The sequence below is a fragment of the Schistocerca cancellata genome, chromosome 6 (genome assembly GCF_023864275.1).
Source record: "Schistocerca cancellata isolate TAMUIC-IGC-003103 chromosome 6, iqSchCanc2.1, whole genome shotgun sequence".
Classification (NCBI taxonomy): Eukaryota; Metazoa; Arthropoda; class Insecta; order Orthoptera; family Acrididae; genus Schistocerca; species Schistocerca cancellata.
In genome coordinates, this window is record NC_064631.1 from 409,314,029 (window position 1) to 409,340,350 (window position 26,322).

Below are 26,322 nucleotides of genomic sequence, written 5' to 3' on the forward strand. Positions count from 1 at the left end.
ATTAACTTAGGTATTTGAACAAGATGTTTTGTATTTTTTAAATAATGTTCAGTTGTAAAATGTGCAGCAGTCACTGAGGCCACTAGGGAGTTCACTTAATTACCACCATGTACAAGTGTAAAACATTCGTCACTGCTTTTAGTTACAACCATCTTATTTGTTTTATAAACATCCGTTATTACAAAGCATAAAACAATAAATAAAATGATAAAACACATGACCTGTGACATTAAAATAAAGTTAATACATGTTGTCAATGCAACATACATGTAAAGAGGGCATTGTAAGTTGATATGACGTACACTGAAGATAGCTGAGTTGTAATCATAAACAGCAGCCACAGTGTGAAATCACCACCTGACATGAATAGTCCAGTTGGGACTATGTGCATATACAGTTGTTTTCAATGTTTTACCTTACATTTACTGGTATATATTTTATGACTGACTAACATTTAAAGCTTACGCAACTGTATATTTAATAAGGTATGCTTGTTCCTTATTGTAACTTGTTTTTCACATTTTTTTTAGCACTGAAGATAGCCACATAGTGATCAAAATCAAGATATGGCAATTGGTGACAGAGCATGATGAGCATGAATAGAAGAAGATGTCTGGATTTATTTGGGAAAAGTTTACTTCCCCAGAGTGGGATCAAACAGAACAGTAGAAGACTATTTATTAGAAAAGGAACCAGAACTCCAAACTGGGTAAGGCCAATGGTCATTTCTAATCTAATCAACTTTTGGAGAGGCTCTATTGAACACACTGAAAAGGGAGAAATTAGTGAAGAGTTGGATCAGGGCTGCAATACATAAAGAGCTTTCAAAGAACATGTGGCCAACACTTTTTTTTGTTTATTAGGTAAAAGGAGACTAATGGAAGAAATACAAAGAGCTAGAAAACTTACAAGTGGCATTAATAATGATGTTGATGTCAAATACTGACTGTAAGTTAGAAGTCATAAGGGGTGATTGAGTAAAAGACTAAATAAGATACCGGAAGATAAAGAATTTGAGGCGACTGAGGAACCCATACAAAAATTGTATCAATAAGTGGAGAAAATAAAGAGAGATGTGAACTTCAGATTTTCTTATGTATCAAACATATGGGAACTGGTGATATCTGAATTTCAATAAAGGAAGAGGGTGGTTCCAAAGGACTATAAGAGTGTACAATAATTTTAAAAAAAGACTAATAAGGTTAAGACGTAAATAAAGGATATGGGAAAAGAATTTAAAAATAACCTGGAATGTTGAAAACAAATGGCCATGAGCAGAACATTGAATCTGCCACTGTTGCTGTAAGGGTTGAAGAAGATGAATTACAGAATCAAGTTCAGAGCTTCAGTACAAGCAAAAGAGAGGAATGAGATCAACTTTTCCTACTACAAGAGTTTATGAACATATTTGGGGAACTCATTTTATTAAAAATTGATTGGAGTTATAAGAATGAAACAAAGTGAAAAATTTCCCCCCTTTGAATGAGAGTCCTATTCTCAAAATATGTCACAAAAAGCAGTAATATTGTGTCAACCAAAAATACAGGAAGAAACGCTGTAATATTTACAAAAAACAATTAGTTTCAAAATTTTGGGTCAACAAGGAAAGGACTAATGTTGTTTTAACTTATCTATCTAGTTACAGACTTGGGGATGCAGTAACTTTGATTAATTCAAACACTGAGCAAGCACTGTTGGTGTTAACAAATGGACGTATTGAAATAGTTTCTGCCTTTTAGGCATATTACTTCTTCCATTAGATAATGCACACACATTACAAAACTGAAGTACATTACAAATTTATTGACTATTGTCTTCTGCCACACACATTTTGCCAGCCCAAGTAGCTGGCATTGTCAAAGGTTAATCCTTAATTGCTGGTGGCAGACTGGAGTAAAGCTCGCAGCCTGAGATTACATGACCTATTATGCCTATGTCTAAGGACTTTTCTGTGATCATTACAGATGTGGTTCTCATCTTGCTACATGTAAGGGCCATTCACTGCAGCATGGGAATCCAGGATCTGTTTGAGGTGAGGCTTTCTTCTTTCTTGTTGAATCTATTGCATTTGTGAATTTCCACTGCTTCTCTCACCAAGCAGGCATAGTACCTCAAAAAAAAATGGCTCTGAGCACTATGGGACTCAACTGCTGTGGTCATAAGTCCCCTAAAACTTAGAACTACTTAAACCTAACTAACCTAAGGACATCACACACATCCATGCCCTAGGCAGGATTCGAACCTGCGACCGTAGCGGTAGTGCGGTTCCAGACTGTAGCGCCTTTAACCGCTCGGCCACTACGGCCGGCCATAGTACCTCATCTTCACAGCAATAACCCTTATGTCAGCTAATTTCATTGTATGTTCAGTCTCATACAGTACATGATAAACCATGGACAATTTTTTCTGTATGTCCCAATGTGCAATACAATTTATGTTTAATAACCCTTGTAATGATAGAGCGTCCAGACTACCTGTACAGTACGCAGTATATTTGCAATACTACGAGTGAGTCCCTTTTGTACTTTGCAGCGAATGACCTTTTCAGGTAGTAAGGGGAGAACCACACTAACTACCATCAAAAAGCACTCAGACTTTGGCATGGCAGGTACATTATATCTCCAGTTACGGGCTCAACTCCACACCATAAGCAATTGAGGGAATGGAAATTAGTGTTTAATAACCTCGTTGTCGATGAAATGTTAAAGAGAGAGAGCACAAGCTCAGTTTAAAGAAGGATGGGGAAAGAAATCTACCATGCTCTTTTAAAGAAAGCATCCTATCATCACCTTAAGCAATTCATAAAAACCACAGAAAACCTAAATCGGGATGGCCAGACAGGAATTTGAACTGTTGTTCTCCTGAATGCAAGTCCAGTGTGCTAGTCACTGCAGCAAAAGAAGGTGAACGCAATGCCAGCCACTCATGCTGAGGAAATTGCAGAATAATGTTAAAACAAAGAATCCAATCAGCAATATGTCAACAAGTGACCATGCAAGACTCAACAATTTTGTGCAACATAAACAATTGACAGATCTTAATTATGTTATTTCTTTGTGAAGACAGTTATATATCAACATTAATATATTAGTATAAAAACCATGTGGATAGGATAGATTGCTACTCACCACATTCAGGGGGTGAGCACTAGAAATATTTCAACTTTCAGACGAAGTCTTCATTCAGAAGTAGAAAACTAACACACATTCATGCAAGAGCAACTCACTCTACACTTGTACACTGGTTCTGGGCGCTTGGCGCTTGGACCTTAGTGTCCTGCGGCAGTGGACATTGGACATGTGGGATCTCTACCAGGTCAGATTAAAGAAAGATGTCTGAGCAATTCAGTGGCTAGGTTTACTACCAGTAGATTCAAACAACACGCAAGTGTTAGGAAAATGCTCCATGTACTCAAATGGGAATCCCTGGAGGGAAGAAAACACTTTCCACAAAACACTATTGAGAAAGTCCAGATAATTGGTATTTGTGACAGACTGCAGACGATCTTACTGCCACCAACATACATCTCCCATAACGACCATGAAGACGAGATAAGAGAAATTACTGCTAGTATGGAGGCATATCGGCAGTTATTTTTCACCTCACTCCATTTGTGAGTAGAACTGGTAAGGGAATGACTAGCAGTGGTACAAGATACTCCCACTAGGCTTATGGAGTATGTGTGTAGATGTAAGTATTTCATAGTAACTGTTCACAAATCACTTCCACTGACTAAACACAGTAAATTTCATGTAACCGCTCACTCACTGGTTTCCACTCATTATTCAGAATTCTTGTTGCACCTCTGTTCACTGTTTTGCCACTGCCTGACATATATGCAACTGAACATTCTAATAACTCTTAACAGCTCTGAAGAAAAACACCCACACTCTTTGCAATACTCAGATCTTCATCTTCAAGACTGAAATAACTGAATACTTTATATTACGATATTTCCATTGTTGTTATTTGTTTCAAGAACACTATGGTAAATTGCAATGAAACAATTTAAAATTCTAGTTCAATGTGTAGCACAAAAATAAGAGATCAGAATAGACATTTATCTAACAGATGGTCAAATGAGGATGCTGAGCATGCACTTGACACTCATCAGCTACATGAACCAAAAACAAAAAATATGCACTAATTTTATTGATATTTCTTTTTCCTACCTACAAAATGAATAAATATGTAAGTGAGTTTCACAAAGATATTAACTACCACAATATTTCTTCATCTTCAACAAGCATCAGTGTACCATCCAGAGTTGCAACAGCATATCTCTTGGTTTTTGGTGACTTCTTTGCTACTTCAGGAGGTTCAATATCTCCCACAATTTCTGTTGACACATTTGGATTACGCATGTGAGAAGATGCTAAAGGGTGGTAATCCACTAATGATGATGTTAGTAGGTCCTCACTGTCAATGAAATGAAACAAAAAGAAATTACTAAGTAGATCTTATAAAAGGGCACAACACAAACATAAATATTGAATTAATACAGAATATATTATTGGAAAAGAAATGTCCCCACTTTATTGTTAGAATGATAAGCTCATTACATTTTTGGACAACTACTTACAGCAAACTTCAAATAAAAATCAGAATATAGCACACCTATCTATATTTGCTGCATCTTCACTCTCACGGATGAGGCAACTTATCTTCATATAAGTACCTCCTGGCTGTGCAACAAGGAGACATGGAGCACCATCCTCCCCATAATGGTGCAAAGTCACTGTGCCAATTTGATTTGTACATTCCCACTTATTCAGGCACAGAAGCTTTCCATTTTCAGGATTACTCATATCTGCATTTTGAACAATCCAACGATATGAACGAACTACACGATCTGTCAGTCCCAGTACAAGTTCATTGCATCCATCACCATCTATGTCTCTTATCAAAGCAACCTGACAAAGTTAAGAGAATAGATTCAAAAGTAATTACTATTGATATAATTCTAAGTATTATTAGTTTCCTACTGGCAATCTTACAATTTTCCTACCTTTTACCATTTTTTTTTTACACTATAACAATTAGTGTTACAACATAATTGTAATTGCTGCTCTCCATACTTACTACACAGTAGAGAACAATGTAAGGCTAGAGTGTTGCCAGAGTGACGCTTGTTGGTGTGCATTCAGTGTATTTTCGAAAGGTTTCGGTGTCAACTGACTGTCCAAGAGAGCAAGTAAAAATAATCTACCAAAACAGCTAACTACTGTCTAAATAAATGAGCATAATATAGCATAAAAGGTAACTAAACAATACCTAACAACAAAGGTTTTCATTTGCCATAATGTAAACTACGGGGATTAACATTTAGATATTAGAACTCAATACGTGAAAAAAAAGTTCCTTTCCATTATTGGAAAATACACAACAAATAAGTTAAACCTTGCCCCCAAACTTCACAGAGTTCACTCTACTTTGGGTGTTTCACAACTGCCTGCAGCCCACCATGACCAATTGTGCCAAACAGCTGTATGAAAATCACTATTAAAAAATAAAAAAAAAGTCACTCTCAACAACAAAACCCTGACATCTCAGAAACACTCGGGCAAAAATATCTCATTATATGCTTAATTTCATGACACCAAGATCATCAATTGCAACAGTTAAACTCAAAGGTGGCAATAAAGACTGGAGATCAAACACCAAGGTAAGGAACATGGCGATTTAAAAACAGTTTTACATGTTAATATGACTAAACGCCAATCTGAATCAAATGTTTGCTTAAAACAAGGTTCGGTTGACAAAAGATAAGCAGGTAAATGTTATTTCTGAGGTTTTAGCAGCACGTTATCTGCAGGGGTTAGGAACATTATCAAGATGACGACGTCAAAGACAGTGATGGTGATGGTGAGGACCCACAGCAGCACGGTCTTTAGTGCCCAAACTAAAATTTTATGAGACCAGTATCAACAAAGGTTGAAAAATTTTTAAAGGTGAACTGTAAATAAAATCATAAAAAACAACCTAAGGAGAAAAAACAGAGGAAAGAATCAAAAGAATGCAGCAGATATCTGCAGCTACCTTATAAGTGAAATAAAAGGGATGGGCCAGGCACTCCACAACATACTAAAATCTTCAGCCTAAAGCCTAGGCCAGAGTCCAGATACTTCACAAAATTTTAAGAGCCTGACAACACTCGTGACATCATCAGCTAATATACGGAACAGATCCTCATCTAAATTTGCTTCTGCCCACTTATCACTACATAAAATGCACACAGTTAAAATGTAGTGTGTAGTAATATGCATGCCACAGGCATCTCAGACCAGGCAGTACTTTCATCAGAGCAGGAAGAAATGTGTGAGGGGACAGTGCCCAATTCGGAGGCGGGTCAGGGACACTTCATCTCGTTGAAGTGACCAGCAGAAGGAATGTCGTGGCTGGATAGCTGGCTTTATCAGCAGCAGTTTATCATCCATCACTGCCAGTCACCCCTCCTCCCACAATTGCATGGATCTTCAACTCATCAGTGAAATATTAGTCTGCAGGGGAATTGCACAGCCTGCAGTGAAATGGCATACTGTGCCACATTAAGTTCCCTGCAGGCCCCCTTTGTAGCTTGATCTGTCTGTTCATAGCCACAAATTCTCACACCCCCTGGTACACAGCAGAATAATACTTGCCTCTCCCGCTGTAGAAGGAAGTACAGTTGGTGTGTATTAGCTGGACTGTTTTCTCTGCCAGGTACAGGCACTGCAATGAGGGTTAGGAACAGGGAATAAGATTTGTGACTAACAATTTGAAGGCAAGTGGTATACAAGGTGTGAGCAATAAACAATTCTTTTTTAATTTTGCAGGCATTATAAACCTGATCTTCAAAAAATCTTGTTAGTATATGTGTTCCTGATGTAAGTTTCCTTTTTCAACTCATTTGAATATTTACTTTATTGTTGACAGTTGAAAAGGTTATACATGCTTTGAGTGCTCAGCGAACTTTTTTTTACTTTCAAAATAGATGGATCAAAGAAGTTGCATTACAGTTTGCTTGAAAAATGGAATAAAGTGGCAGCACCACATTTGAAATGTTGAGTGTGGCTTTTGATGAATCCATTATGAGTAAGACAAGAGTTTAAAATGATATAAATGTTTCAAAGAGGGTCAAGAAGACATTGAAGATGATGACTACCCTGGACAACCTAGCACATCAATTATGGTTGATAATGTGGAAGAACTTAAGAAATTTTTTCTGGAAAACTCATCAAATCACCACCAGAGAGGTTGCTAATGATGTCAGCATATCCTTTGGCTCCTGCTAAGCAATTTTTTTTATGTAGCAGCAAAGTATGTTATGAAATTGTTGAATTTCGACCAAAACTGACATCATGATACATCATTCCGGAATTGCTAATGAGGTCAACAATGATTGAGAACGTCTAAAGAAGGTTATAATAGGTGATAAAAAAATGGTATACAGGTATTATGTCAAAATCAAGGCCCAATCATCCCAAAGGAAACTGCCTGAAGAGCCAAGACTGAATGAAAATTCAACAAGTTTGATCACGTGAAGTTTCTTCTCCCTATTTTCTAGGAAAGTGAATCACAAGTTTCTGCCTCATTTTCGTACAATCAATAAGAAATACTACCTGGAAGTTATGTGCTGTTTGCACATATCAATCTGAAGAAAAGAACCAGAACTGTGGTAAAACCACCCATCGAAATTGCATCACAATATGGCTACCACTCACACCTTCAATACTTCTTCACAATTTTCTTGGCAAAAAAACAAAACTCCTAAGTGCGTTCGGTCACCATATTTGCCACACATGGATCGCTTCGACTTCTTTCTGTTGCTGAGGCTGAGGAGAACCATGGATGGTCATTGTTTTACCACCATTGATGAGATAAAAACAGAATTGGTGAAGAACCTGGACACCATAAAAAAAGAAGAAGTGCTTCCAAGATTCGAAAAAGTGCTGGCCCAAGCGTATTATACCTGAGGGGGATTATTTTGAAGGGGACAAAGTTGATGTTGGCAAATAAAAATTCTTTGAGAGAAACAAACATTTCTGTTACTTTTCGATCACATCTCGTATAAGTAAAGGATTCATTCCATGAAAAGTGAAAATTCTGTTTCAGCTGCAACACTTCCCATTCCTTTCCTTAGTGGCAAACTGAAACAGCTCACATTCTCAAGCCTTTGCTATACAGTGTCATATTCAGGTCTATCTATTTCTTATTTCCATGTAAAAATTTCAGTGTAAATTGCACAAATGTTACATCAGTAACCAAGGAATGACCAAAATCATGAAATGCTATGGAATGGCTTCGCTCATACCTGACGTCTTGCCAGCACCATGTCCTGCACCATAAAGTCACAATGGAGGCACGTAGGATCAGGCACCCCAAGGTTCAGTATTATGTCCTATAGCATTTTCATTGTGTGTAGATTATGTGTCATCAGTTTTGTACTGCTGCAAATACCACATGCATGCTGATGATCTCCAGTCGTGCCTAAGTGCAAAACCAAGAAACCTAAAGACAGCTATCAAGAATCTCAATACCAACCTGTGTGCACTATCAAAATATGTACAGGATACATGGTTAAACGTCAACCCATCCAAAACTCAAACAGTACTGTTTGGCCATTCTAGGGTCATTAGCATGAAATATCAGGAATCCCTGTCATTTTTAAGCCTAAACAGGACAAATATCAACTTCTCTCTTACAGCAAAGAATCTACGAGCACTAATGGATGAAAATCTAAAGTGGACGGAGAATGTGCAAGAAGACATCAGCATTGCCACTGTACACACTCATTACCCAGTTACATCTTTCTTTCTAACTAGATCTTCCTCATGTGACTCTTCAAGCTTTCCTGGCAAATGTGTTGTAAATAGTCTTCACGGGTTTGCAGCCGGATCACATTATGCGAATTCCAGAATATTTCCTCGCAGCAACTGTCTGACATCTTCAGGTGGTTAAACCTTGCTCGTGGCTAGGTACGACTGACGGTATCCGCACACCGATGCCCCGTTTTCGCACAGTGCTTTGCCCTATTCAAAGTCCCTCTCCTGAAAATCTCAGAGCAGCTCTCCTGGACATGCGCTGTAAGCTGCGTTTATCAACAGTGCGGCCAGACATTACTCACCAATGGCCGTACTAGGCCAGTGTTATAACAGGCCTGTTATCGAAGAATCTTGATTTTCAAGTCATTTAATAGCAGCCAATGCAGGGCTCCAGGCTGTGCTCAGTTGAAATCCCGTATCCTTGTTGATGAGATTGTCGGCTGTACGGATATGTATTGCTTCCTTAATGACACAATCCCAGAAAGATGATGCTGGGGATAAAACTTCCGTCTTTTCATAAATCATGCGATGTCCTGTATTCAGGCAGTGTTCTGCAATTGCCGACTTTTACAGTTGATGAAGGCGTATATGAAGCTGATGTTCATTGCAGTGTTCTTGTACCATGCGGCATGTCTGGCCTATATACGCTGTTCCACACTGACAAGTGATCTTGTACACACCACAGCACTCTGAGGAAATATTGTGGAATTTGCACGTGATCCAGCAGCAAACCCATGAAGACTATTTAGATCTTCCTCGTTTCCAAGTTTTCTTAACTGATGCAGTCTCCTTAAATTTACTATCCCCAGAACTCACTATATCAGAAAACTTTTTTTGTGCACTTATAAATTCTTTCTATATCTGCCACCACCACCACCACCACCACCACCACCACCACCACCACCACTACTACTACTACTACTACTACTACTACTACTACTACTACTATTGCCACTATTAGTGGCAGCAGCTGCAGTCGTTTAAGTACTGTTAGTATTAACTTTATTAGTTCATGGTTAGTATTATTTACTCATATTGCCACTTCAGACACAGTGAGCAATTTAATACTACTTGTCATATTGAAATTATTTTTCTTAGGTAACTATGATGTAAAACAGACATTATACGTGTGAAACCCTCGTCGGATGTAAGAGGGGGCCTGATCATATTAAATAGATAAATAAAATCAAGTGTGTCACCTAACCCATCTACATCTGTACTTTCAATTTTGCCGTATGTTACGGTTCTTTTTGTTTCAATTGTCTGTTCAACCCCTGTGATTTCCAAAATTTTTTTTACGGTAAATGTTTCCTAAGGACAGTGCTGTTGAATAACTAAAGACACCATTGGAACAATAAAGAGAAACAAAAAAAATGGCAGCTTTGACAGTAAAATGATAAACAATCATGATATATAGGCATTTCCCACCAATACATAAGAAGCTTGTTCAACAAGGTAAGTTTGGTTCTCATATGAGTACAGGACATTGAAAAATTGAAAGGTATTCTTACAGGTGTGTCACGCATAACAGAACATCCTCTGGAAGTCACAAAAACTGTACAGGTGCATTTAGATGGATACAAGTTAATACCTTGTTACTTTAGATGTAACTTGTGGAAAGTGGGAGTGGCTACACCCAAAGAAGAATAAAGTCCCACGTCACAGACTTTAGTGAATCCTGCACGGAACACCCATTAGAGTGCCGTACTTCAGAAAAAGACTTGGAAACATATAAGACAGTAGTTCTAACAGCCTACAGGCCCAAAGAGTAAAAGTTTTAAACTTCATTGACCAATTAAAGAGGAGTAATTATAAGAATTAGTAAAAATAGCTGTGAGGTGATTGTTTGTACAGATTTCAATACACATTTCATCTCATCATTCTGACTGAGGCCACCTAGAATTACTGATGTCCAGTTTTAGTTTGACCTTCATGGTAAAGTTCCTAATAAGAACAGAAAAACGTAGTGCAATAGCAATTGATAATTTATTACTAAACTCAACTGTCTTTCATGAAATAGATGTGAGCCTCAAAATAACTGATTTATCTGGCCACCATCATCAAATGGTAACAATAAGGTATCCTTATCAATCAAGTTTAAGTAACAAAGAAAATGCAAAATTTCAGAGAATTTTAAATGCTGACTCAGTTACACTATTCGGAGAGAATTTACACAATGAAAATCGGGAAGAAGTTTACCAAGGACACAGAGTAGATGAGAAATTTTTCTTCTTTCTTAAAAACTATTCTTACCACATTTTGAACACTGTTTTCCTTCACAATGGGACTGCAACATTTACAATGGAAGCTGAGAAAAATGGTGACTAACATCTGGGATCAAAATATCTTGAACTACGAAGAGAGAGCCTTATTTAATGCGAGGGACTTGCTCTAAGCAAGACTTAAAACTGTGCTATGAGCAGAATGCAAATTTTTTGCAGCATGTCAACAAAATGGCAAAAACCCTGTACTTTGCACAAAATATTCAAAACTATAAGAACAAGCCAAGGACAATTTGGAGGACTGTTGGGCATTAAACAAGTAAACTTGGCAAGGTAAATTATACTGCAGCCCCTGCATGACAATAGTAACAAGACAGAGGGTGTGAAGTTCGAATGATTGTCTACTACATTCCATGAAATCCTCCTAAACAGTAGCTCAAAATACGGGGGTACAAGGAAAGCATATCCAATAGACCTGCTTACACAGGAAATGCATACTCCATCACCAGTCACGTTGGTGCAAAACTAAAGGATATTGACAAAGGACCAAAACACATCCATACCAAACGCAGCTGGGAGAATAATTGAAAAAGTTTGCAACTGGTTCACAGCCAACAATTTAATCCTTAATTTTGCAAAAACTCATATTATTCAGTGCCAAACAAATAAAAGTGACTCATAGGTATAGTTAGATTTCAATGGATACACACTGGATAAGGCTCAAAGTGTGAAGTCAGATAATAAACTGAGGTGGGCAGCAGCATGCTGATAAGTCACTGTGTTGACCTGCAGACAGGACTACTAGCATACTTTGAAAACTTTCCTCAATTCTGTCTTACAGCATCTGGGACACTGTACCAATGTTGAAAAAATTATTTGCTCAACAGAGGTGTGCAATTAGAATATTGTGTAAAGTTGATAACAGAACATCTTGTAGCAGCCTCTTCAGTGACCTAGGGATTCTTACACTTATACAACATACATATATCCCGAAAGAGGATGTAGATGAAGATGAAATGGGAGATATGATACTGTGTGAAGAGTTTGACAGAGCACTGAAAGACCTGAGTCGAAACAAGGCCCCAGGAGTAGACAACATTCCATTAGAACTACTGACGGCCTTGGGAGAGCCAGTCCTGACAAAACTCTGCCATCTGGTGAGCAAGATGTATGTGACAGGCAAAATACCCTCAGACTTCAAGAAGAATATAATAATTCCAATCCCAAAGAAAGCAGGTGTTGACAGATGTGAAAATTACAGAACTATCAGTTTAATAAGTCACAGCTGCAAAATACTAACGCGAATTATTTACAGACGAATGGAAAACTGGTAGAAGCCGACCTCGGGGAAGATCAGTTTGGATTCCGTAGAAATGTTGGAACACGTGAGGCAATACTGACCTAACAACTTATCTTGGAAGGAAGATTAAGGAAAGGCAAACCTACGTTTCTAGCATTTGTAGACTTAGAGAAAGCTTTTGACAGTGTTGACTGGAATACTCTCTTTCAAATTCTAAAGGTGGCAGGGGTAAAATACAGGGAGCGAAAGGCTATTTACAATTTGTACAGAAACCAGATGGCAGTTATAGAGTCAAGGGGCATGAAAGGGAAGCAGTGGTTGGGAAGGGAGCGAGACAGGGTTGTAGCCTCTCCCCAATGTTATTCAATCTGTATATTGAGCAAGCAGTAAAGGAAACAAAAGAAAAATTTGGAGTAGGTATTAAAATCCTGGGAGAAGAAATAAAAACTTTGAGGTTCGCCGATGACATTGTAATTCTGTCAGAGACAGCAAAGGACTTGGAAGAGAAGTTGAACAGAATGGACAGTGTCTTGAAAGGAGGATATAAGATGAACATCAACAAAAGCAAAACGAGGATAATGGAATGTAGTCAAATTAAGTCGGGTGATGCTGAGGGAATTAGATTAGGAAATGAGACACTTAAAGTAGTAGAGGAGTTTTGCTATTTGGGGAGCAAAATAACTGATGATGGTCGAAGTAGAGAGGATATAAAATGTAGACTGGCAATGGCAAGGAAAGCGTTTCTGAAGAAGAGAAATTTGTTAACATCGAGTATAGATTTAAGTGTCAGGAAGTCGTTTCTGAAAGTATTTGTATGGAGTGTAGCCATGTATGGAAGTGAAGCATGGACAATAAATAGTTTGGACAAGAAGAGAATAGAAGCTTTTGAAATGTGGTGCTACAGAAGAATGTTAAAGATTAGGTGGGTAGATCACGTAACTAATGAGGAGGTATTGAATAGGATTGGGGAGAAGAGAAGTTTGTGGCACAACTTGACAAGAAGAAGGGATCGGTTGGTAGGACATGTCCTGAGGCATCAAGGGATCACAAATTTAGCATTGGAGGGCAGTGTGGAGGGTAAAAATCGTAGAGGGAGACCAAGAGATGAATACACTAAGCAGATTCAGAAGGATGTAGGTTGCAGTAGGTACTGAGAGATGAAGGAGCTTGCACAGGATATATTAGCATGGAGAGCTGCATCAAACCAGTCTCAGGACTGGAGACCACAACAACAACAACAACAACAACATTTGGGGTTAATAACAAGAGCAAATTTAGGATGAACTCAGCAATCCATGATCAAAATACTAGAAGTAGAAATAATTTCCATCTATACTACGCATTCCTCTCTAGGTTTCAGAGCAGAGTTTTGCAGCTGGACAAAAATATGCAAACAGCATGAGAAATGCACAGTTAAACATAAATGCTAGCCAAGCCGGCAGCTTGTGTTGCTGTATTCTGTATTTGACCATGGATAGCACATATGCAATGTCCTCAATATGTTTCAAATGCCAGTCTTGGTCTGAACAGTGTCCTGTGTAGTCGTGAGCGCACTATTTCAGGGCTAAGTGAATCGAGATGTGCAAATTGTTGGTGCTCGTATGGTAGGTGCTTTCACAAACAAGGTAGCCAAAGTGTTTGGTGTTTCAATAGGTGCTGTATCGAGGATTTATACAGCAAACAAGGAAAGTGGAAAAACATCACCTGGTAAATTAGAACACAAAAAAGTGTTTGTTAAGTGATCCACTGTCATTTAAGAGGATTGTGACAAAAAATTGGAGAACAGCAGCTGCAAAAGCCATTGCAGAACTGAATGTTACACTTGCAAGCTCTGTCAGCTCCATAAGTAGGAAACTGCAAGGTGAACAGAAATTCCAAAACAACTCGTCAGAGACACGAATGCCAGTAACAGGAAAATGTGGTGTTTGAGTCATGAAACCTGGACTATGGAGCAATGGAAGAAAGTTATTTGATCAGATGAGTCTTGTTCCACACCGTTTCCGAATTCCGACCAAATTTACATCCCAAGAATGAAACATGGCGAGGATTCGGTGTGAATTTGGGCAGCGATATCATCGTATTCCATGGGCTCCATGGTTGCTCTGCAAGATCAGATTATGATTAAGGAATACTGTGTGCCAATTTTGGCTGACCAGGTCCACCTCATGGTACAATACTTGTTCACCAATGGTGATTCTCCATTCCATGACGACAGGGTCCCTGTTAACAGAGCTCGTATAACCCAGAACTGGTTTTTTGAGCACAAGGATGAACTTTCCCATTTCTTCTGGACACCACAGTCTCCACACATCAATATTATTCAGCCATTGTGGTCAACTTTGGAGAGAAGAGTGTGTGATCACTATCCAGCTCCATCATCATTACCTGAACTTCCCACTATTTGGCAGGAAGAAAGTTACGATATTCCCTATAAAATCATGCAGTACCTGTATTTATCCATTGAGATGACTGGATATTGTTTTGAATGGCAATTGGTTTCCTACAACTCGTCAGACATGGTGATGCATTGTTTTTGAGGCATTTCAATACTCTTGTCCAATATTCTGGTGCAAAAGTCTATCAAAGGTTGCTGGTGGAGATCTGGATGGAGACTGAACATCCCTACCCTGAATACTTCAACCCGATAATGTAAATTGTGGGTAATTCTAATACTTGTATTAAGACAGATTGTGACTATGCCAATACACCCACAGCTGATGGTGGTCTGTATAAAGTTACACAAATGCTTTGTTTGAAGTATTAAATAAAAACAGCAACCCAGTAATAAGGTAGGAGGAATAGTGTTAGTTCCTTTTTCTTTTTTTCCCCCTCCCCAAAGTAACTTTTTCTTTTGACATACTTACATACAGTACTCTAGAAGCAAGTATCATTATCAATTTGAGTAGTTTAGCACTAACCATAATTTGTTGCTAGTATACTTTACATCATTACCCAGCAGCAGTTGCTTCAGCTTGTCAATGTATAACTTTACTTTTCCACAGGCATGAAGGGCCCAGTTTCTTGTGGAACACAATAACTGAATGAATGAATTTGTATGTAGTGTGCGAGTACAACAACTGCTTATGTGCCTCGTAGCACAACGTAATTAGACTAACCTTGTCTTCGCAGACCCTGTAACAGCAGTATATAGGGGTCTGTAGTGTATTCTCAGATTCCTCACTTTAAATCAGTTCTTGAAACTTTTTAAGTGGCTTTTTCAAGTGTCTTCCAGATCAGGTTCCTCAAAATTTCTGTGACCCTATCCTGTGGATCAAATTTGTGACCATTCATGCTGCGCCCCCCCCCCCCCCTCCTATTTCTGTATGCATTCAATTGCCCCCATCCCCCATCATTTCTATTTGGTACAGGTCCCATAAATTTGAGCAATAATCCAGGATGGGTCACACAACCGTTTTGTAAGCAAACTTCTTTGTAAAATAATTTTATTTTCTGAGCATCCTATCAATGAAGCAGTCTGCTGTATACTTTACATACAACTTAGCCTGTATGATCATTCCACTCCATGTCCTCATAAATTATTACATCCAAGTATTTGTATGCATTCACTGGTCTTATCTGTGAACAGTTTTATATTTCTGAACTTATAAAGTAAGTTGACAATCCATGCACCACATTGAAATCTTATCAAGAGATGACTAAATATTTGTACAGCTTTTCTCAAACAGTACTTCATTATAGATACCTGCATCATTTGCAAAAAGTCTGAGATTGCTAATTAATCTCATCTGTCACATTATTAATGTGCGGCATGAACAGTATGATTCACAACATATGAGGTGGAATCCAAAATTTTTCGGACTGGTGCTTCCATCTGGAAAGTAATCTTTGCATCACTAGGTGGCAAGAGCTGTATATCTGATGAGTCAGTGTGCATAGTGGCATTCAGCTGGGAGGACACATTACATGTCCACAGTGATTTCCGTAATACTCTGTGTTTGGTGAGTGGCGATTTTACGATGGATCCGCGAACAGGAACAGCGCATGTTTATCAAATTCTGTGCGAATCTTGGGAAAAGTGCTACGGAGACCCTTGCTATGATTCAACAAGTGTTTGGGGGACAGAGCATGACCTGTACACGTGTGTTTGAGTGGCATGCTCGGTTCAGGGCCGGCCGTACAGTCGCCAAAGATGATGCTCACACTGGATGGCCCATTAGCCACACAATGCCAGACATTGTTGCCAAACTCCAACAATTGGTTCATGTGGATCGATGTCGAACTATTCAAGACCTTGCGGATGAAGTGAGTATTGGTTATGGGACATGTCAACGAATGTTGACTGATGGATTGGGCTTGCATCATGTCGCCGCAAAATTTGTGCCAAGGATCTCGACTGCCGATCAAAAGGCACAGCATGTTGAAGTGTGCATGGACCTTCGTCAGACCACATCTGATGATCCAACCTTCTTATCACAGGTTATCACTGGTGACGAGAGCTGGATTTACGGTTATGACCCAGAGACAAAGCAACAATCATCCCTGTGGAAGAGCCTAGGCTCTCCAAGACCCAAAAAAGCGAGACAGGTGAAGAGCAAACTGAAGAGCATAATCATCATTTTCTTTGATACCAAGGGAACTGCGCACAAAGAATTCATCCCACCCAACCAAACAATGAATTCCGCATGCTACTGTGACATTTTGCGACGGCTCCTTGAAAACGTGCGGTGATGACAGCCCAAACTTTGGTGTCAAGGGAACTGGCTGCTGCATAATGACAACACGCCAGCTGCATCATGACAGCACGCCCTGTCACACGCCCTTGCTCACCATGACCTTTTTGGCAAAAAACAACATGACGGTTAACCCCACCCACCCGTACTAGCCAGATTTGGCTCCTTGTGACTTCATGCTATTCTCAAAACGTAAAACGTCAGTCCGACATTCTAGAGAGGATTCAAGAAGCATTGCTGGTGGTGATAAACATTCTCAGAGAACAGGGCTGATGGGAACTACTTCGAGGGTGATGGTGACCATTAGTCCAAAGGTAAGGTTTTCAACAGATGGCAGCACCAGTCCCGAAAATTTTGGATAGCACCTTGTACTTCCCTGGTGTGTATCTATCTGGCTTTATGGGCAGTAGTTTTGAGGATCACTTCTGCTGCCCTTCTTGTGGATAGGTGTGACCTGCACTTTCCTGTAAGCACTGTGCAAATTTTCTTGTTCAGTGGGTCCATGGTATATTATGGTTAAAAGATACAGTTTCTGTAAAGAATCTGACAGGGTCTTACTGAGTTCTGGGAAACTTAATTAATTTGTTTATTCATCTGTTAGATGCTTCTAAACAACACAGACACTAATAATTCCTGTATCACTTATTTTTGCAATGATGTAAAAATTAAAATTGGGGGGTGGGGGTGTTACTTTTACATCTTCCTCCTTTGTGATGGAATACTTGAAAATGGAATTTTTTGAGAAAGGTCTTTAAATAAGATTCTGCTATGGAAGTCCTTGATGGCTTCACACATTGCCCCTTTGATACCCAAACATTTTTATTTAATATATCTACCTACAGCTCTATACTTCATTTTATTTATTTATGTGTTTGTTAAAAATGCAGCGGTCATCAACTCTGTCTGTTATTCTTATATCCTCACATCATGAACTGTGAAATGAAATGATCGTATGACATTTATTGGCCGGGATATCCCCTTCAGGTTTCAGCCACTGTATTTCAAGTCTTTTTAGTTTACTCCACTTCAGCGACTTGCGTGTCAATGATGATGAAAATGATGATGAAGGACACTCAATACCCCATCCCCTTCCAGGAATCGAACCCGAGCCCCCTTGCGTGGTAGGCGGTAACACTACCTTTGCGCTACGGAGGTGGATATCATGAACTGTATTTCTCCAGCACTCCATCAAATACTTTCCCAAATGTGAGCCACAGTTCCTCTACACACTTCCTACCCAGGGCAAAATGTTTCATGTTCCCCCTTGGTGCATATTTATCTAGTTTACTGCCAAGTAAATCTTTCTACTTATTCTAGTTGCTGTTCGTACTTTGATAATTATTGTTGCTGCCATTACCTCATAGTTTCAAAAGGCATATCCTCACAGAGGTCAGGCCTGTCTTTTGCAATGAAGAGATCAATACACAATAGAATGGAACAGCTCATGGCAAAGATCTGAAAAAAAGTGATAATTGTGGCTTTTGACACCACTACTGCAGTGTAGATGCACAGAAGGCGATGTAGCACATCCACATGTTATCCCAATCCAGTATGTAAACTGTTCTGTTCCACTAGTATTTAATCAGTTCACTGAAACTTCACATTTACACTTCAATGCCAGGTAAGGGTAGAATGTATAACACATGAAGTTCTATTTTGCAAAGTATGACTCCATAAGTACTACATGTGTTAACATATGTTTCAAGCAAATGTTTGGCTTTTTGACAAACAATATCTCATTCATGATTCATACGAAACTGCTGATCATAATGGTCTATTACCCAGTATTGTTTCCCAAAATTCTGCACTCTTTTGATTTATTAACACTGATTGAGCATAAATGAACAGTTTTACAGAGATATGACCTTGACAAATGGTAGACATGAAATATAATTTTTATTCAGTTTTAGTTATCCGAGATTAAGTATCTCCTTCAATATTTTTCACTATCTGCATCCAGAAACATAACTTTTAAATTGCAGGTAACCAGGAATGCATCTTGATGAGAAAAAGATTTTAAGTCACATAGATACATCTTTGCAAAAAGGAGTGAAAAATTATGCAAATGAATGCCCAATGAAGCCCCTATTACCTCCTATACAGAATTCATGGCCGAATTTGATCTTCTTTCAACCATAACATATTGCATATTCACAGCACAAAAAGAAAGTGTCCAATAATTGGAAAAATGCGCAGTCACACTCATAACACAAAGAGTAGTATTCCCAACACCAATGACATCAATTTGTCATAAAACTTTAAGGAATACTGTGAGCTCGAATGTAAGGAGGTTGCCCAAACAGATTATCATCTTCCATGCCACTGTGAAAACATCTCACACTTTTCAAATGTGGCATCCTGAGTGCCACTTATCAAAGCAATCTAATGGATGCAGATTTTCTGACTTCCAAAAAGCATTTGACTTTATATAATGCCAATACTGATTAACAAAAATATCATCACATGGCGAATCAAATGTAATCTGTGAGGACCTAACAAGAATACGAAAAAGATAGGTTGCACTCACAGCATAGAGGTGGTGTTGAGTGGCATACAGGCATACTAAAAGAAAGACTGCTACATAATAAAAGTTATTGAACTAAGACCTTCCTCAGCTATACATAAAATTTTGTTTGGATAGGAAGTGAAATGTTCACATAGGCATAGTCATAAGTAAACAAGTGGCAAAACAGGTCACTGATTGGAAATTCAAGCAGTCTATGAAGTAGAGAGACCCATTCTAGAATACTGTTTACATATGTGGGACCCACACCAAGAAGATCTAACACAGTATATTGAAGATATGCAAAGGAGTAAAACACAAATAGTGACAGGTTTGTCTGACTCAATAAAGTGTCAAAGAAATAGTGAAAAGCCTGAACTGGCAGACGCTTTAAGAAAGATGCCAATAATTCTGCTAAAGCCTACTTACAAAGTTCCACAAAAAACAATATAAAGTGACAACTTTAGGGATATAGTACTGACCCCACATTACATATTGTGCCTGTAGGGACCACAAAGACAAGGTTAGGCTATTTATAGTCCACAAAGACACATTTAAGCAGTCACTTGTCCAATGCTCAACACATCTTATGAAACCACGACAACAAAAACCCACGATAATTTGAACGTCTGGTGAAATGTGCTTCCTTGCAGTAGCACAGAAACAGTGGAGACAAAACTTTGTATCATTATATGCTTCACTAAAACTTTTTTTCTCGCAGTGAAGATAAGTTTTCCATTTGCCTCTGGACTCTGTATATTGCAACAATATCTATTAGCACTTAATATTAAAAATAAGTTTCAACCCTAATTTCAAAATTTCCAGTGTACAGAAAAAATCGACTTCACAGTCAAACATAATAATATGCTATCTCAGAATTAATCATTCTAAATACAATGAAATCCAACAAAATTGACTATAGTTAATAGATACACAACAAAATAGGATACACCATATTTCAGCACCTCCAAATCCTAGTTGTGTCCAAAGCAAAGCACTTAACAAACATCTTATCAATTTATTTTCGTGTGCTGCTGAAGCATGCCTTACAGCAAATGAAATTTTTGCTATACGAAACTGCTACTGACCAGCTAACTGGGTTTTTGCATATAAATGGACTCAAATAATAGATCTCTTAAGAAACCATTGGTTACTTTTAAGTCTTTTGCAATACTCCACAACTAAATGACTACTTTGTAATTCCATCATTTAGTAAACTACTAGAAAATTTCTGAAGCCATAAAAATACAGTACAACTGTGGCCATGTCTTAACTTAGTTACTGCACCCATGAAGAACTAAAAATTCGCTGCATTCTAACAATTATGGTTTAATTCACTGAGGTCCATAAACATGGTTTAATTCATTGAGGTCCATAAACCCCACAAGAAAGCAAATCATAGAAACATATTTTGTACAGGGTATTAACACTTAACTATGAGTATACAGCTGAAAGCTATGGAACTCTTAGAGGTGCGATTACCAGGTAAGCAGTGGTTTTAAGCCAAATACATGGCTCAGCAATGTCACCTATGATTTCAGCTATTTGGGAAAAGCTCTTGGGAAAGAAGTTCATACGATAATAGCAGGGAGTTCTGGCATCAGTTTGGACAATACCATTAGTTACAGGTCTGCAACTGAGGGTGATACAGGCACGTTGTTGAGAATGTTCCGAATACTTGTGCAAAGACCGTGTCATCCTCTTCACTGTACAATAGGCCATCCAAGCATTCTGTGGAACATTTTAATGCAGAGCTTGGAAAACTGCTCATGGGAGAGGAACATCCACATACATGTGTAACTGATGCACCACTTCTCACTTAATCATATCAAACATTGTATGGTTTGTATCTGAATACTTCTACTAAGGGGCTAATTGACTTGCACGGCTAATTGCCAGAAGCAGTATCCATCCTAACCCAGCGGATTGCAATGGGTCTCCTTGGTCTTTAGTTAGGGTAAATTCATGTACAGGGCAGAGCTGCAGAGTAAGTGTGGTTACTGTTGAAACAGCCGCTAGCGAAACAACAACTTACAGCTTCAACAAAGCCTCAGATATTGCAGAAAATGGATTTACTGCCTTTCTTCAAGCATCATAGTCTCATTAATAAATAGTATGAACTACTTGCATCCATATAGTAAACTGACAGAGTAGATGGAATGTTAGTAGATTTGTTGTCCATATCAGAACTCTGCATGGAAATCACTGGTATGGAACAGATTCATCTTGAAGGGTTCAAGGTCATATTGCACTACTATAGAACCAAACAATGGAAATTCCAGGTTGGAATGTGTTATCTCTACTGTAGAACCAGTAAGAAAAAAAGTGGGGTGGGAAAAATTGGAGTTAAGTACACAGAATACAGGTTAATGAATATTATGCTGAACAACTCTTTGAATACTATGTCACAATACCAGTTTGTTGTAAAAGCAAGCTTGCAAAAATGACAAGAAAATCTTGAATGTTATAAAGCAGCTAGAGGCAGACTTAAGTGGACAAACACTGTTTACGAAAACTTTAATGCTGATTTACTGTCAGACAGTTCTAGCTAAGGACACCTAGTGCTTCTGACGTATAGTTTTTAATTATTTGTCACAGTAAAATTCTCCACGGCAAATGCAAGGGAAAATGTGCAACAGCCACCACAATTTGTTTTTACATTTCACAATCTTCAGTGTCTGCTTCTCTCTGCATCTTCAGTGATTTAGACATAAAATCAATAAACAATGTTTATTGACCATGGTGGTCAACTATTAACAATGCAAATCTACTGGTGTCAGCTAGGGATCACAGCAGAAAAGATTTGTATTAAAAAACAAAAATGACGACTTCTTCACTATGTTTAGAGTGAAACTGAGAAACAACACAGGGAAGATATTCATAAAGCAGCCAGTTTGTTGCAAAATTTAACTCTCTCTTACACCAGTTTCTATAGCTCTTTCAGTCTTGTTTGTCTATGACTCACTTTGTGGATGAATTGAATATATCTTAATACCACCCATCTATAAAACTAGAAATAGGCAATCTACCTTCAAAAGCATACCCATTTCACTCCTTACAGTTTTCAATAATTTTAAGAAGCCTATGACAGAATATTAACTCATAACTGGGCAGAACTCTTTAAAGTACTTTTCAGTTTGGCTTTTGTAATAGTATTCCAAACAAAGCATGCAAACATTGAATGTAAATCTTCAGATAATTTTTTAAAAACAGTGGCTAATGTATTTTTTTTTAACTAGATACGATTACCAGTTTCTTTATGTTAAAGGGAGCTTGTTGAAAACCTTAGCACAATACTAAATTGCTTCACTTTGAAATGTGGACAAGGCGGCACAAAATCTACATGAAAATTATATATGGGTATTGTATTGTATTGTATTGTGACTGTGTAGATAAAAGTTCAGTTGAAACTGATCTGTACTGGCAACAAGAAAATTCACTGAGCAGTAAATGCACTGGGAAGTGAGTAATAATTCTGAGCTCCTTTAACTCTTCTGTGAGATGTTTCATTATCAGCTTCATGTAATATTCATAAAGCTAAACAGATGCTTTATTTACCTTAAGTGCACTGCCCCAGAAGACAACAAAGAGTAAAAATATGCAATAAAAGGAACACTAAGAGCATCCAATGAGGCACGCAGAAGCTGCATCATACAAGACTACTCCTACACAGTTCACAATGGTAAGCAAAGTACATATTTTGACAAAGAAACATCTACAGCTTTTATTTTCTTGGTGTCATAGCTCTCCTACACTACTTTAATTTGAGGTTCCAGTAGTAATGTGAAACTCAACAACCCCAGCCTATCCAAGTTATTTATTGGCAGTTTACACCAAGTGAGTTGCATAACCATTTCTTGCAAGAGCAAATTCACTTTAATGCAGATCACTTTGATTTGAAAATATCCTTACTGCTTATGGAGAGCAGCTGAGTGTTTCCTACTTCCCTCAGTTATTATTTTAATATTTCAGGTCAGAGAAATATCTCACCAAGATGGGCTAACATAATTTTGTTATGCAACACTGCAATACCAGAATTATCTCAGAAGTGCAGACTTGTGACTATCTACGGTATTATTTATTATTATTGCCCCCCCCCCCCCGGCAATGTGCCCAAAATGCAAACAATCTTACCATATGAGCCAGGTACACTGTAAACACACTTTAGCCTTGAATTCTGTAACAAGAGCTGTCAAGAATATGATTCCGACACATTTCAGTCAGTTTAAAAAATCTTATTCCCTCATTTATTTACTGTATTTTATTATGGATGCTACTTATGAATAAAATATTTCAGAACTGTCACTTACATTTATTTTCTTTGCCAAAACGTTTTACATGTTAAAAGTCAAATTTCTTAATTACTACTACTATGCTGAATCATCTAAATGACTGCAGTGGCTCACTCAGCAGTTCTTTTTCTAAACTGTGTTAGTCTGCACCACACATCTAGCAATCAAATAAATACAAACCTTAGTATTTGCTGGTATTCTTTGAACGTGTACTAACGCCAGTTTGCGAATGGTTCCATCACTCTTTGTAAGACCAGCAAAAAATATTTGACACCATCCATCACCACACACTAATACCAAAGCATTTTTTCCGCAGTTGAAAAGGTCACCAACACAAACTGCTGTTATCATACCCAAACCGTTAATTGTCTGCCATTTCTTTTCTGCTTTAAAAATTGATAAATTACCGTCAGTGCTTCCAAGAATTAGTTCATGATGGCCATCATTATCAACATCTCCCAGTGTCATAGCATTTGGAAAAACGTTACCAGATAACTCAAATTCTAAGCGATTAACAAAGCAAACAGCTCTCATGTTACTACTAGGGTTGACTTCTCTCTACTGACGCTAGTGGCCGCACAAAATTATTGTTTGAAAGCGTATTACTTCAGTCCTAGTGGCTTTCGTCCCTCAGGAATGTCATGCTTCAGATTCTGCCAACGATGTGGTGGCCAGACTATGTGAGATGCCTTCGCTGTTACTAATCCTACTGATATGGGACCAAAGGAATTTGAATCCAAAGAATGACCTGTATGATCACCCTCTACCCAACAATGTCCTTCGGGGATCGTAACGTAAGGTTTCTTATACCCTAACGTCTTAATCACGTCACCTTCAATACCAACAACCCTTTTGATTATCTTCTGATCTGGATCCTTGGGCGAAATTAGTGAAATAATTTCGCCTCTGGCAATATTATAGGTTCTAACTGCCCACCTATTGAGGAAAACATAGTCCACTTCATCACAATTAGGGTTTAATGAAGGCTGCATCGAAATTCCTTCGACTCTTGCAACATAACCCACCGAGTCGAAAAGTGTAATTCCAACAGGAATTCCGAATAAAACAGATCGCAAGATCAAACGTAGTTTCATATGAGATGTTTAAAACGGCAGCAAAATAAAAAATAACCTAAAATGAAATAATATGGTACTACTTGTAGGATGGCATAAATCACAGAGAAAATAAAAATTCAAAATCTTTCCAAAAACGGACCGCAAAAAATTAGAGCCTTCAGCTAAAACCCATTTTTCCATAAATTTGTTTAATGACGTCACTTAAGTTAACACTTGTGACCATCACATTTATCACAGCTAGTCATCTAATGTTTACATGGCCATTTTGAATCCCCACATTATCCACCATGCACTGGTAACATTGCCCCACTTAAATTCCCACGAACTAGGAGAACCACACAAAACTTCTCTGCTGCAAAAAAATTTGCGAATTCGAAAGATGAACCACACTATTGAAACAATGATCAGAACTAGTGTTTATTTTTCACTGTATCAAACAATTTTGTCCTAGACGCACAACCAACAACACCAATAACATTTTTGAAGAATTTCTTGCTACTGGTTAATTGCAGTTGTCCCCTCCATCATTTTGTCTGTTTAGTATTACGTCACAATAGCTTGATAACCTATAAGTTTTTGTGCTTCCTCCAACGGTGTATTGCTATATTTCAATATCTACTGGAGGGGTTTGTTGGCAGCTGACTACGCCCAACGACACTTTTTTCCAGGTTCTCACCTTTGAGATTCTCACGTTGTTTTTCACGCGTCAACAACTCCGATCGCGACTATAATGGCCTACATATGTCAGATATTTAAGGCAAACCATTGTTTTTATTCTGTTCATTAATTTCCAAATACTTAAAAGTTTTCCTTTAAATGTAATCAGCTAAATTATTGTAATAGTCTGCATATATTTATTTATTTGCTAGTAATCTGTGTTACGCCCTTTCTGTATGTCCAATAACACCTGTACAACCTGTGCGGTATTATAAAATGAGCTAAAAAATAAATAATTTAACAGTGCAAAATCTCATTTTTGCTACCCACCTGCTGCTTACTCAACAATTGTTTTCTGTAGTCAGTGTAGCAGTTCGTAAGCCTTTAATATGGCTTCTTCTTGTGTCATGCGTGGATATCATGTAAAAATAACGCTTGTAAACTACTGTGGCAGACGTTGTATTTGTCTAATCCTACGTCAGCAGTCTCCATAGAAGCGACACCTTAGGGCTCTAGTAGTCGAACTATTTTGCTCAAGAGCCAATACTGACAATGTGGAGAGGCAGCTCGGGTCACATACTGTATGTAGAGTCTGCTCAGGATACGGTGGGCGATGTGCAGCGACCAATTTTCGTCCAAAGCGCTGGGAGAGATTATCCATTTGTTCGGTAGGTGAGGCCAAGATTATTTGCCCGTTTTCGTCCGATCGGCTACACGCGGCGATGACAAAATCAACCCTTCAATCTTTCTCAAACGAGTTTACAGAAAATAATTGGT

General features: G+C 38.2%; 2 protein-coding genes across 2 annotated transcripts in view; both read right to left on the bottom strand.

The window, feature by feature from the left end:
• The window catches only part of LOC126190791 (KICSTOR complex protein ITFG2-like), a 51,202-nt gene extending 26,856 nt beyond the window's left edge, over positions 1 to 24,346 (bottom strand). Inside the window, exons 1-3 of the mRNA XM_049931337.1 lie at positions 23,993 to 24,346; positions 4,618 to 4,913; positions 4,222 to 4,419 (exon numbers count right to left, since the gene is read on the bottom strand). Coding sequence (XP_049787294.1) covers positions 4,222 to 4,419; positions 4,618 to 4,913; positions 23,993 to 24,346 — 848 coding nt within the window. The remainder of the gene's footprint in view (positions 1 to 4,221; positions 4,420 to 4,617; positions 4,914 to 23,992) is intronic.
• Positions 24,347 to 24,414: 68 nt separating this feature from the next.
• On the bottom strand, positions 24,415 to 25,192 carry LOC126190792 (mitochondrial inner membrane protease subunit 2). Its single transcript, XM_049931338.1, has one exon. It carries the CDS (start codon positions 24,904 to 24,906, stop codon positions 24,415 to 24,417), a length of 492 nt encoding a protein of 163 aa, XP_049787295.1. The 5' UTR covers positions 24,907 to 25,192.
• Between the last annotated feature and the right edge of the window lie 1,130 nt (positions 25,193 to 26,322).